At 36.3% G+C, this 15185-nt stretch overlaps 1 protein-coding gene across 1 annotated transcript; it reads left to right on the top strand.

Moving 5' to 3' along the window:
- The first annotated feature begins 209 nt into the window (after nucleotides 1–209).
- On the top strand, nucleotides 210–1156 carry LOC104850660 (taste receptor type 2 member 39). The gene is given in 2 exon segments (XM_010607713.1): nucleotides 210–986; nucleotides 989–1156. Coding segments are annotated over 2 exon segments (945 nt in total).
- Nucleotides 1157–15185: the final 14029 nt, after the last annotated feature.

Raw genomic sequence — 15185 nt, 5'->3', positions numbered from 1 at the left:
CCCAAATAAGGAAAGCATTAGGGACCAGTTCCTCTTGTCATTTGCATCTCCAGTCCAAGAGTTAAGAATTCTGAGATAAACAAATATACTGAATTTTTAAATGATATGCTTCCACCTGTGACTTGAATAGTGGGAGTTATCAAGGATCTGTGCCTCAAATACTAGGAAGACATTTTCCTATAGAATCCAGAAAGGAGCCACAACTCAGGATGGCTAAGCCCAACAACTCTTCAGGATATGAACTATCATTATCTGATATCTTAACTTTAACGATCACAGGCACTGAAAATTTTGTGGGGATCATCGTAAATGGGTTCATCATGGCTGTAAATGTGACTGTATGGGTTCAGAAAAAGGCCATTTTCACCAGTGGCAAGATCCTGCTTTTCCTGAGTGCTTCCAGAATGGCCCTCCAAAGCTTCACGATGCTAGAAAATATCTTTATCTATACATTCCCAATTTTTTCTTTCAAAAGTGTCTTATTTTACACATACCAAGTATGTTTCATGTTCTTAAGTTGTTGTGGCCTCTGGTTCACTTCTGTGCTCAGTTTCTTCTACTTTGTGAAGAATGCCAATTTCTCCCATCCCCTTGTCCTCAAGCTGAAATGGAGAATTTCTAGAATAATTTCTTGTCTCCTATGGCTATTAGTGCTTATTTCCTTAATCTCCAGCATGGTCTTCCACAAGAGCATCTACACTGTGAGTTATAATAGTTCTTTTACTTTCCACCATTTCAACTACACAAAGACCAACGTGGTCAAGCTGACTGTTTTCATTAACCTGGGGATCTTCGCTCCTCTTTCAATATTCATTGTCATCATGACATGCACTCTCCTGTTCATCTCTCTCAACAGGCACACCCTGCTGATGAGAAACAGTGCCACTGACTCCAGAGACCCCAGTATGGAGGCACACATGGGGGCCATCAAAGCAATCAGCTATTTTCTAATTCTCTACATTTTCAATGCAGTTGCCTTGTTTCTCCCTCTGTGTCCTGCATCCTTTCTAACAGTTTTTTCTGGACTATTTTGCTCAAAATCATCATAGCTGCCTATCCAGCTGGCCAGTCAATTCTACTGATTCAAGACAACCCTGGGTTAAGAAGAGCTTGGAAGAAGCTTCAACCTCAAATTCATCTTTATACAAAAAAGTAGATTGTAAATAAGCACCTAAAGAGGATGACAGGACCTGGGACAAGCTCTGCCCTTCCCCGAAGTAGACGTCTCTCTTCCCTTCTCCTTTCTCAGACCTGACTGATCCTTCACCTGGTATGAAATTTTTTTTTTTAATAGGAGGTTGATCTCCATTTTTCTATTTTGCTTCAGGGGAACAATCCTAGTGATGATTCATGTATTTTTTTTTACCTGAGCTCATTATGTCTACCTTCTCTTGCCCTATCTATAGCTATGATACTAGATACTAACTACATATTAAAATCTCCACAGTTGACTTTTGAAAATATGAATGTTGAGGTCCAACCTTGGACCTTGTAATCTATTAAATCATAATTTCTGATGATGGGACTTGGACAATCCTCTAAATTCTCCAGGTAATTCTGATATGCAGCCAGCACTGATATAGCCACCAAAATAGAAGGTTCTGCAACTTTAGTTCCTGATAACTCTACTCTTCCTTCTTCTACACACATTTTAAATACATTCAAAATGATATGTAGTACACAAAAGAGAGCTAGGTCTTCTGTAAAATGAAACAAAATTAAGAGCTGGAAGGAAAGGAAGGAGACATAAAAAGTATTGAGGTGTGTTACGTACATGTACCAACGCCCCACAATGAATGTAATCTTTATGCATGGCAAACATTTACTAAACAATAAAAAAGAAAGGAAACAACAAAGCTGTAGCTATCTCAGAGTAGAATTCTCTTAAATCAAGTTTCCTCCATCCAAAAACAAAAACTAAATAATTTGGAAATATCTCTCAAGATTAACAATGCATAAAGTGTCTTTCAACTTAAAAAATGATCTCTAAAAATGTTCCTATAGACATAACTGTATAAATTTTATATATGCAAAAATATTTGAAGCCCTTTATTAGAGTCTTGTTTATTAATGAGAAGATTCATATATACAAAGTAAAATATTATATTGACATTTTAAAGGAAAGAAATGTATTATAGATTTTAAATTTTACACTGTGTTAAGTGTAAACAATTAGAAAATATTTTAATTCATTTATATTTCTGCTTTTAAGAACATTTCATATGTATTTATATGCATGTATAAAATTTCTATAATAAGGTATCAAAAATTATTAACAGAGGACTTCTAACAAATGGCACTGGATATTTGGGATACATAAGACATTTGTGCTTTATTTTGTGCCTTTCTAAATCATTTGAACTATTCAAAACATGCAATAACTAATATAAATTCTAAGAGATTTATAATTTTTTAATTAGAAGGAGAACTCAGTAAGTAGAAAAGATGTGTGTGAGGTTACTGTGTACCTTGGTTTGTTAAGTGACTCTCCTGTTGGATTTTATAAAAATGCAAACATCTGAAATCACAAGTATCTCACTTTCCTATCACTATTTTCCCATCTTATCTACTCAAAGGCTGACATGGAAAAATTCCAAGCTGAGAATCCATTTCCACCTCTATATTCGCTATCCTTCTATCAGGACTCTTCCTTCTTCGCTTTCTTCCATATTTTGTTTGGTTTAGGCCCATCGCGCAAAAAATACTTGCAATATGTAAAGGCAAAATGAACTGCATTAGAGATTTTCTTTGAAATAATCCAACAAAGGAAGACAGAACAGAATGGTGACATTCAAACTAATTATATTTTGATGATTTTTTTCACAAAAGGTTTCATGTACATGAAGTTGCATTATACTATCCCTTCTATCAGGGGATGTTTGATATTTTTATCAATATGATTTTTACATAAATGAAGCACACTATACTCTAATGTCCTCGTCTTTCTCCCTCTTTAACTCCACAGTATCAACTAACTTCACATTTAGTGAAGCAGGACTTGGAGAACATCAAGCCTTGGGCATTTCCCACCCCTCTTCAGATCAAACACCACTCCACCTCACACCCATAGCTTTAATTTCTTGTTCTACCACAGTTGAGGTACACAACAATATTCTTGCTAACAGAGTCCTATGACATCCTGGTTACTCAAGAATCTGCCTTCCTTCAAGGCTGACTGACAGCCCCACTGGTATTGATAAAATAGGCAATCATATTCTGGTAAATGAAATTTTATAATCCCTAAGGAACTGTATGCTCTCCAAAGATACAGGTAAAATTAACAACTATATTCTGTAAACAAAGTTTATGACACCCTGTTCCTATATTATTCATAAGACACTGTCTTCCTACAAGGCTAAATTATTAATCTGTCTGCCCTTATCCTGTTCCAATAAACTCTTTTACTGTGCCACTAGAAAAACCACCCCACTTTGACTAATTGTGTGAAAACTACAATTTTTCTTTTATTCAATCACACAATCGTTATGGACAGGAGTCCATCTGAGCCAAGATGCACCAATAAATCCTTCTGATTCCCAGTTGGTCTCTCTTGTCCTTTGGACTTCTGCAGCATTTCTGGTGACCAAGAAGAAACTGGAGATGACAGAGCTGCTGTCTCCTTTGATTGCAGGCCTGAAAGGGGCCCAAGCTATGGCAATCCTGAGACCTCTGGTAACGCTGGGTGAGACTTCAGCTTGGAGAGGAAATCAGGCTTTCCACAGCCCAGAAACCAACCCCGGCCAACACAGAAGAACCTGTTGGGATTCCAGATGATTCTGGAACAGCACACTATGGAACCACAGTAAGGTTTTGTGGACCAAGTGGAGCCTATCCCATTAGGATAGAAGGGGAGCCTGATCACCTTCTGGGGTGTATGACTAATCTGACATAGATTAGGTCAGATGAAACTACCAAAAGTGAAACATGAGAGCAGGAAGAGTGACTCGCAAAGTGGGGTGGGAAATCAGACTCAGGGGGAGTTGGATGAAACCCACATCTAGATAGGAAAAAACTGGAATGAGAAAATGCATGAGTACATGTAAATAGAATGAAAACAGCTGGGACAGTACTAGAGATCATGGAGCAAAACTGAGAAAAACACTCCTGGTTTCAAAAGACCCAAAGTCGGTGCTTGCTCAGTGTCACCAGCCGGTGCTGCCTGCCAGCATCTGAAAGCGAAAACAATCCCAGCCTGGGACTGCATAGTCAAAGCTTAAAAGAGTCTATGACCATGCTCTGCTGAACATAAGGAGGTTTTACAAGAAAAATCAAATTGCAAATTTTATCTAACTGATAAATGTATCTGTGGCTTCCAATTTGAGCTGATATTTAATTGGTGTGCTTTAAATATTTCTTGTACATTGCAAATTCTTTAATGGGGTAACCTGCTCTTCTCTCTACTCTCTGTTTGTTGATTTAAGATAAAAATACTAGTTCAAGTCTACTAGAATTCTGTCGGAAGACAGTAAAATATAAAATGTAACAATTCGAGAACAGAAAAAAGAAGGAAAAAGGGGACACTTTAAAATCCAAGTGGCTGCAGCCAATTTTGTTATAGAAGGTTTATAGTAAATAAGACAGAGGAAAAATATCAAGAAGGCCATAAGTGCAAGAGATATACTTTTGATATGAGAGAATTTTGTATCATAAAGGTTTGTCTTATTAGAAGAAAAAAGAGATATTAACAAGACTGGAAAGCTAAAATACATTGAGAAAGTGTGCAGAAGTGATTTATCAAGGAAATATGTATGTTTGCTTGTTTGTTTGGTGAAAGCCCAAGCTATTTCTTCCAAAAAAATCTTTGCTATTCAAAAGACTCACTAACATATATATATAGTTCATTGTTAATTTGATAAAGCTCAGACTATTCCTAAAGCCAAAGTACTTGAGAGAGTGATTTGTGTCACAACAGAGTAGATATGGGAGAAGCATCAAAACCTACCCCATAAGATATATGCTTTAAAAACTTTAAAAGAGGCTATATGGAGCACTACATGATAAAGGTTACCCTCCCAGAGGTTAAAAACTCTGTGGAGAAAATAGGCCCTCCTTTGATATAGGGAGGCCAGTGGAAGGAACCGTTGATAGGGTAATAATTGGGTGTGTGTATAGCATGATAACTGAGGAAAGAGGATGACTAGGGCATCTGGATCAATTTCTGCTTAAATATAATCCAGACTCAACCAGCCTGACTACAACCCTGTTCAGAGACATATTGTAAGACACCTGTAGCCAGAGTCATGCCTAAAACAAAAGAAAGAGAGAAATCAGTCCACCGGGAGGCTCAACAACCACAACAAAAGAATAAAGGGGGACAACAATTATGGAAAAGATCTCAAAAATACTCCAGGGAGCAGATGAAAGTACCAGTCAGTTTTACAAAAGACCTTATGAAGCATCGTGATTCTCCATCCCATTTAGCATTGAGGTCAATGAGAATCAATATATGATAAATGCTATCACTGTAGGACAAGCCCAGGGAGACATCAGGCACAAACTATAAAAGTTAATGGATTTTGCTGATATAAATGCAACCCATCTCTTAGAGCTGGCCACCAAGGTATATACTAACTGAGACTGGGAGGCAAGACAAGAGAATAACCGGAGTTTCAAAAAGAAAACAGATCTATTGATGGGCACTTGTGAAGAAAAAGACAGAGATCACCAAGGGGCAGAGACACAGACATAACAAAACAGAAGCCAAACTTAGCTGAGATCTGCCAGTTGACTAAAGCTAGACTGAGATCACTGTGCACAATGTAAAAAGCATGGGCATGGGAAAAATTAACGTCCAGAAAATGATGATAGAGACAATAAAAATTCCAAAGCTTAATAGCTAAGCTTCTATATGAAGCCACAAAGAGGGAGAGCCCATCCTCTGAGACACTAATCAGGAAAAAACATTTAAACAAATCAAAGTAGCCTTGACTCAGGCACGCACCAGCCTTAGGACTTCCAGATATAGCCAAGCCTTTCTTCCTTTATGTCCATAAACCAAAAAATGGCCATAGAAGTCTTAACACAGGTCATGAGATCCTGACATCATCTAGTGACATATTTGTCAAAATTGTTAGATTCTATAGCCCTTGGGTGGCCCTCATGCTTCAGGACACTTACTACCACTGCCCTGTTGAGGTAGGAAGCTGACAAACTGACCTCAGGACAACAATTGACCATTCAAGTACCACACTCAGTCATAAACTTGATGGACCAGAGAAGACACCACTGGTTATCAAATCCAAATCAAATACTCCTATGTAAAAATCCCCACATAACCTTAGAGACTGTGAACACTCTTAATCCAGCTACTTTCATCCCACTCAAGCCCAGAGCCCCCTTTCATGACTGTATGGAAATCACGGACAAAGTATTCTTCAGATCACCCTCTCAGAGATCCAAACGTTGCTGGAAGGGGCACCAATGGACTGAAACATCATAAGCCAGGGAAGATAATAAAAGTTTACTGATGAAAAGGGAGCCATTCCTGAAGTGCTGGGGCCCAAGTTTATAAAACAATTCCATCAAAAGTCTTACATGGAAAAAAGACAATATTAAAAATATTACTGCCAGCCAGGTGTGGTGGCACACACCTGTAATCCCATCACTTGGGAGGCAGAGGCAGGAAGATCTCTGTGGTTCCAAGGCCACACTGGGCTAGTGAGCTCAAGGTCAGCCTGAACTACAAAGACAGACCCTGTCTCAAAAAAAAAAATTACTGTGTCAACATTTATATATACTATTGCTCACTGCCGTCACTTGAGCTGTTTGTGAACAGTGCTAAAAGTGTACCCAAAACAACTCAAGCCAAGAGTCCTCCTGGCCGCTGGGTATCCAAAAAGAGCTGCCCCATTTAAAAATACTTTCTTATGAGCTTTACTGAATTTCCTTGAGCCAGTGGCTATCAATATATGTTGATGCTTGCCTACACTTTCTCAGGATAAACTGAAGCCTTCCCCACCTGAATAAAAAGATACAAGAGATGACCTAGATGTGTTAAGAGACATCATCCCAAGATTTGGACTACCCTTGACCTTAGGATCACACAATGTACCAACAACATTCATTGGCCAAGGAAGTCCAGGAGCTCACACAGATATTAAAAAGATGAGATTAAGGGGCTGTAGCTCAGTGGTGCAGTGCCTGCCTGGCAAGCAGGAGGATCTGAGTTTGATTCCCAGTAGCAAAAAAGAAAAAAAGATGAGAGCAAGTCCTGCCCATGGTCTTCCTCTGAACCCAGTACACCCCTACCAAACAAACTGGGTATTCCCCTTATGAAATTCTATTCAGCTGAACACCCCTCAATCATAGGTCAAATTAAGAATAATCTTTGTAAACAAAAACTGTCCCTGAAAAAACAAATACTGACTTTAAAAATGGCCATGGAAAATATCTATGGCTGGAAAAAAAAATGCCCATGAGCTTACCAAGATCCAGTATACCCATTCAAACCTAGGGACTTTGGGTCACAAAATAATAAAAATCCAACAATTCTAGGGCCCATATGGGATGGGCCTCATAATGTAATTCTGTCCACCTCTGCTGCTATTAAAGTTACAGGAATGTGTTTTAAAATCTACCACAGTCAGAAAAAGCCAACAGCCCAAGACAAATAGACCAGCCAACAGGATGCAAACCACCCAAACCAGCTACCAGCTGATCCACTCAACTGATGGCCTTACCCAAGTACCATCCTCTGTTCAGTGGGTAGTACTGAGTACTAGTGAACACCCCCTTGTGACAAAATAATGATGATGATGATGATAATAATAATAATAATAATAATAATAATAATACTCTCTAGTAAAACTTATTCTAAAGAGCATCAAAGGGAGGAATTAAGCAGGACTGAAAGAAAAACAAGCCTTGGGCAGTCCCCTCCCCATGTAGATCACCTCCCCTCCCCTGTAGCTGCAACTCCATGTTCTGCCACAGATAAGCTAAACAAGATTCTTGCTATTAGAGTCTTGTGATGTCCTGGTTACTCAGAAATCTACCTTCCTTCAAGGCTGACTGACTGCTCCACTGGTACTGATAAGGTAGACAGTCATATTCCTCTAAATGAAGTTTTGTAATCCCTGAGGAACTGTATGCTGTCCAAAGGTACAGGTAAAATTAACAACTATGTCTGTAAACAAAGTTTATGATATTCTGTTCCTATATTATTCATAAGACACTGTCTTCCTACAAGGCTAAATTACTAATCTGTCTTGCCCTTGTCCTGTTCCAATAAACTCTTTTACTGTGCCTCTAGAAAAACCACCCCCCTTTAACTAACTGTGCGAAAACTGCAATTTTTCTTTATTCTGTCACACAATAGTTCATCTGAGTCAAGATGCACCAATAAATCCTTCTGATTCCCATGTAGTCTCTTGTCCTTTGGAATTCTGCAACACTAGATGAATTAAACCAACACTATGTTTGCTTCTAGGCCTTGGAGTCTTACCTGAGAGCATTACATAATTGAATAAACTTAGGTTTCTATAAATTCATACCATCAGCCCAACTGAATATCATCAGGAGCATTTCTATCCTGTATTTCCCTAGAGAAGCCACTGCCTGCAATGACTAACTCATATCTTCTCAGTACTCACACTTCCAACGTCTTTCTCCCTGCCTCATTTTTCACTAATGAAATTCCTACATTCTTTGATAGTCCTTCATCTTCCCATTTGCAAACTTGCTAAACCACCAATTTCACCCTACATTTCCAATTATTTTTTTTCCCAGTATTAGGTATCGAACTCAGGCACAGCACCACTGAGCTACATCCCCAATTATTTTAATAAGAAATAAATGAGTGACACTTGATGCTGGCGTTTGTTTTTTGTTGGTGGTGGTGGTTTTTTGTTTTTTTTGTTTTTTTTTTTGAGATAGGATGTTGCTATGTAGTTTAGGCGGGTCTCACTATGTAGGATGCTCTTGAACTCATGACAATCTCATGCCTTGGCCTCTTGAGTACTGAGGTATGTGCCACCACCCTCTGCTGATGCTGATGCTGATGCTGTTTAATGTTTCTCCCCTTCCTATACATTTTCCTGCAGGTTTTCTGTGTATTTTAGTTTCTTTTCTCTTAAGACTGAGCTTTCCCTAAAATATCTAGTGATGCTTTAATGCTGGCACTAAGATTTGATTACAAAATTCAAACATTAATTTTTTTAAAATCTCTTGAAATGAAAATTACATTGAAAGTTCTATATGAGAGGTGTCTCAAAAGTAGTATTTTGAAATCTGGGTTCTTAACTTTTTCAGCCAAAATTCATTATTCCTTCAGTTTCCTCTAACTCAATAAAATATTGCCACAGTATTTTCAAATGACTGAGCCAGAATGCTAATTTCATGTTTTATCTTTGGTTCTATGACCTCATCCAATTAATCAGTAAGACTCTTATTTCTTTCTTGGGAGGTACCTAATCAGAAGACCATTCATTTATTAATTGAACAATTACTGTCTGAATAACAACTATATGATAATCATTTGTGAGATTCTATTAAAGGTGCTGTGTATATAGTAATGAGCAAAACAAACAAGGAGCTGATCATCATAAATCTTTTAGTCTAGCTAGGAAAAATAAATAACAAAACTCAAGATAAGTAGAATGTCACTGTCATATTCCTAGATCAATCTAGCCAGGAAGGGTTCAGATGAGTAAGATTTTTTTAAAATCATTGTTAGAAATTGAGGATCATTAGAAAATAAATCTGAGGAAAATCTGAAGGAAAACATAAGTGATGAGACACTGTTACAATAAAGATCAAATGGAAAATTTAAGTGAATACAAGATTCATTGAAAAGACAATGCAATTAGTGTTGTTAACGCATATAATCAAGAGAGGGATGAAAATCATAAATGCACAAAATATCACATGAAGGAAAAGGAATCACAAATTGGAGGAATTGTAGTTCTCTTAAGAAACTGTTTTGATCAATTCTATGCAAGAGTATGAAAATCTTGTTCCTAGAAAAACATAAGACACCAAAATTAACTCTGAGAGGTAGAAAATCCAAACGAAATATTTATCATCATTGACATAAAGTTGTCAAAAGCCATTCCCCAAAATGTTCCAGAGGACAATATTCACAAGACAATTCTGAATTTTTAATAGCAGATAATTTCAAGGCTATGAAAATTATATCAGCATAAAAATTAAAAGAAACTTACTTTTTTTTTTTTTTGAGACAGTATCTCGCTATGTAGTTGAGACTGACCTGGAACTCACTATGTAGTCCAGGCTGGTCTCAAACTCACAGTGACCCTCCTGCCTCAGCCTCCCAAGTGCTGGGATTACAGGTGTGTGCCACCACACCCAGCCACAGAAACTTTCAATTTTTAATGAAGTTCATATAGTGCAGATATGAAAGTCCAACAAAAATCATCTCTTAGAAAATGAGAAATAAATTTCACTTAGTGATATTTATTAAAAAATACTAAATAAAATTTAATGAAAAATGCAGAAAAACATTTATAACATAAAACTAATGACATTTAGTATTACAAGACATATTGTGCTGCACACAGTGGCACACACCTGTAATCTCAGCACTTGGCAGTCTGGGACAGGACAATCCCTGTGAGTTTCAGGCCAGCCTGGGTTTCATAATGAGTTCAAGGACAGACCCTCACTAAATCAAAAAAAAAAAAAAAAAAAAAAAAAGGAAAGAAACTATTGATGCAATTTACCATACTACTAGCAAAAAGGAGAAAAAATAATATAATAATGTTCATAAATATTGAAAAAAGAATAAAATTCAACATGCTTTCCTAGTTATTTGAAAAATCTTAAAGTAAGAATGGATGGATTATTTCTTAACATGATAAATTCACTCTTTTTTATTAGTACATATTAAATGCACAGAATAACAGGTTTCCATATATATATGCATATATATATATATACATATATATATATATTATCATTTTCACTCCCTATTTTTCTCTCTCTGCCCCCATTCCCTTCCCTTCTTCACTAATGTCTTCTCTATTTCCACCCCACATCATTTTTTTTGTTTTGTTTTTTGAGACAGGGTCTCACTATGTAGTTGAGACTGACCTGGAACTCACTGTGTAGCCCAGGCCGGTCTTGAACTCACAGCGATCCTCCTGCCTCAGCTTCCCAAGTGCTGGGATTACAGGAGTGCACCACCACGCCCGGCCCCACATCATTTTTAATGAAACACTATTATATACATTAAATTCAAGAACAAGATTACAATGTTAACAGTGTTCCTAGATATCGTCAATATCTAAAAAAAGAAATAAAGAAATAAAATATTTCTAAAAATTAGAAAAGATGGAAGATTCATAATCTATCTGCAGATGATATGATTATATGAATAAAAAAGAGCACCTGAAAAATTATTCTAATTAACAAAAACATAAGCCTAGAAAGGAAAAAGTAAAATACTAGCAGTAAAGTTAACAAAAAGTGGAAATGACCTATACACAACAGAAGACTCAAATCTAGAGAAAGATGACCATGTTGTTGAGATGTCAATGTCATTAGACATAACATTTTGTGTTATGTTAGACACAACATTTAGTGTGATTTTGATATTTTGAAATTATCAAAAATGTTTTAGACAAACTGATTATAACCATTATCTGGAAAAATAAAGCAAAAGAGCTATAAACATTGTAAAAAATAGAAAAGTAATGAGGAAAAATTAATACTTGGAGCTATCAAACATGTTATGAAGTCAATGTATACAAAGTAGTGTGGTACTGGCTAATAGACAAAAAATGAAAAATGAGAATTTAGTAAATGATGAGTGATATTTAAATCTAATAACAAGTGACACTAGAAATATTAAATAGCAAAGTATAAAAGATAAGTCTGGATGTATTTCCTACATTTTATACCAGGAGCATATCAAACAGATCCAAGACAAAAATGTTAAAAAAAAAAAAAAAGAATTCAAATATTAGAAAAAATCTTGGAGATTTAAAAACTAGTTTGGGAACAGTAAAGACCTTTCTAAATACAACAAAATTTTAAAAAGCATAGAGCCAGGCATGGTGGGGCATGCATGTAATCCCAGCACTTGGGAGGCTGAGGCAGGAAGATTGCTGTGAGTTTGAGACCAGCCTGGGCTACACAGTGAGTTCCAGGTCAGTCTCAACTACATAGTGAGACCCTGTCTCAAAAAGCCAAAAAAAAAAAAAAAAAAAGCATAGAATAATTTATTAAATGTGATTACCTCAAAAAACTAGGATTACATGTAAGTGGGTAGGGGAGAAGGGGTGAAGAGAGGGCAGGGACAAGGGGAAAAAATGAGAATCAAGACCTGTCATGTAGAGGTACAAGATCCTAACAATGAATGTAACTGTACTGTATCCCTAAAATGTACTAATAAACTCAATTAATAAAAAAAAAACTAGGATTACAGGTCCCATTTGATCTGGCTATTCCTCTGCTGGGTATCTTCTCAGAAGAATTGAAAGAATCATTTTCTAAACTGTGCTTCATGCGCTTGTGTTGCTGATTGTTATCACTTGGACTAAGGCGTGGTGATTGATCTAATCAGTTGTCCTCCCTGGTATAATGAAAATGAGATTGCTTCAGAGTAATTGGAGACTCAAAACGTAAAGACCAGCTATATCCAGAAGATCGAAGTATTAACCTAGGAATTAAACTAAGGACAGTACTAACAACAAAAACAGAAATTAGAAGACATCTAAACAAGACACAAACACAGAATTCCATCTCATCAAAGGAAAAACGCTGGGGGAAACGAGGTAGAAAATTCTGAGAGTCAACCATCTGGACACCCTGAACTGATAGCACAGAAAAAAAAAAAAAAACAGATAAATGAGACTCTAGAGAAATTCAAAACAGAAATAACTTCCAGGATAACCACAGAGATGGTGAGAAGAATGAAAGACATGATTAGAGACTCTAGAACACAAACAGATGAAAAAAAAAATAGATGAGCTCAGGACCATGATGGAAATCATGAACACCCAACATAGGAAAGAAATGGAATTCATGAAACAGAGTCAAAAAGATATGCAGTTTTAAAACTATAGAAAGCATTCTCAGCAAAATAAACAAATGTGAAGATAGAATTTCAGATATAGAAGATAGGATTGCAGTCAATGACCATAAAAAGAGAGATCTCTTTAAAACAGTAAGGGATTATGATATCCAACAACTTTTAGATGATGCAAAGAAGAAGAATATAAGACTGATAGGAATCCATGAAGTAGCAGGAGAATGTACAAATGACATTTAAAAACTGTTCACAGAATTAATGATAGAAAACTTCCCAAACAGAGGGGAAGAATTTGACATACAGATATGTGAGGCATATAGGACTCCAACTAGCCATAATAAAAAAAAAAAACCCTACACCTAGACATATAATAATCAAGATCCCAGAAACCCAACAGAAGAACAAAATCCTACAAGCAGTAAGAGAAAAGAAACAAATCACATGGAAAGGAAAGCCTGTCAGAATAACAGCAGATTTTCAACACAAACCCTCAAGTCAAGGAGAGCCTAGAGTGAGGTATTTCAAGTCCTGAAAGAAAACAACCTCCAACCTAGACTGATGTATCCTGAAAAACTCTCTTTCAAAATTGATGGGGAAACAATAAGATACTTCCATGACAAAGAGCCCCTGAGAAATTTCATGAACTCCAAACACTTCTAAACAAAGTCCTGGTCCTGGAAAAAAAATAAAGGCTACAACTCCATAAAGGCCAACAGAGCAAATATACCAGGCAAGACAAGAAATTAAAGGAAGAGAGGGAAAAATAAAAAATAAAAGAACCAACAACAGAAAAATAACATGACAATGACAAGTTAATACATAACAGTTATAACCATCAATGTTAATGGCCTCAATTAATCAAAAGAAATAGACTGGCAGAATGGATTAAGAAGCAAAATCCAACAATATGCTATATATAAGAAACCCAATTAATCCACAAAGAAATTCACAGACTGAGAGTAAAATGATGAAAACAGTTCTCCATGTGACAGGAGCCCAGAAAAAAGTGGGGGTAGCTATCTTATTTGCAGACAGAGTACATTTCAAACCAAAACTAATTAACAGAGACAAAGAAGGCCACTACATCCTTATAAAGGGAACAATACAAGAGGAAGAAGTTATAATCATAAATATATGCACCAAATACTAATGCCCACAACTATAGAAAACAATATATCAATGGATATGAAATAAGCACTAATACAATTTTAGTGGGGAACCTCAATACTCCACTGACACAAATAAACAGATCATCTAGACAAAAAATCAACAATGGAATAACAGAACTGAACCAAGTCTTAGAACAAATGGACTTAGTAGATGTCTACAGAGTGTTCCACTCCACAAAATCAGAATATACATTCCTTTCAGCTGCACACATGTCATTCTCAAAAATAGACCTCGTGTTAGCTCATAGAACATGCTTAAGTAAATTTAAAGGAATTGAAGTTATCCCCTGTATATTATCAGACCATAGTGCAATTAAACTGGTGATCAATAGCCTAAGAAACTGTAAGAACTTCACAAACATATGGAAATTAAATAATACCTTGCTGAACAACCATTGGGTCACAGAGCAAATTAAGAAATTAGACAGTTTCTACAATTAAATGATAATGTCAATACAACATCCAGGAATCTATGGGACACAATGAAAGCAGTTCAATGAGGGAAATTCATAGCAGTAAATGCCCATACTAGGAAAACAGAGTGAGCTCAAATAAACAACCTAATGCTTAACCTTAAGCTTCTAGAAAAAGAAGAGCAAGACAAACCAAAAGTTTGCACAAGGGAGGAAATTATAAATATCAGAGCAGAAGTTAATATAACGGAGACTAAGAGAATGATACAAAAAATCCATGAATCAGAGTTGGTTTTTTGAAAGAATAAATAAACTCAATAAACCCTTAGCCAACCTTATCAGAAAAAGGAAAGAAAAGGCTCAACTTCATGCAATTAGGAATGAAAAAGGTGAAGTCACAACAGATCCAGCAGAAATCCAGAGGATCATCAGTACCTACATTGAAAGCCTGTACTCTACTAAAATGGAAAATACAGAAGATGGACAGATTCCTAGATAGATATGAATTACCAAAGTGGAAAACAGATATAAAAAGTTCATGATAGTTGAAGATATAAAAAAGTATAAACACCCCAATTACATTAAGTGAAATTGAAAATGTAATTAAAACAT

Source organism: Fukomys damarensis, unplaced genomic scaffold, assembly GCF_012274545.1.
Source record: "Fukomys damarensis isolate Sample0158 unplaced genomic scaffold, DMR_v1.0_HiC HiC_scaffold_16, whole genome shotgun sequence".
Lineage (NCBI taxonomy): Eukaryota > Metazoa > Chordata > Mammalia > Rodentia > Bathyergidae > Fukomys > Fukomys damarensis.
The sequence above is the reverse complement of the archived record's forward strand: the minus strand, read 5'-3'. Positions and strand labels throughout refer to the sequence as shown.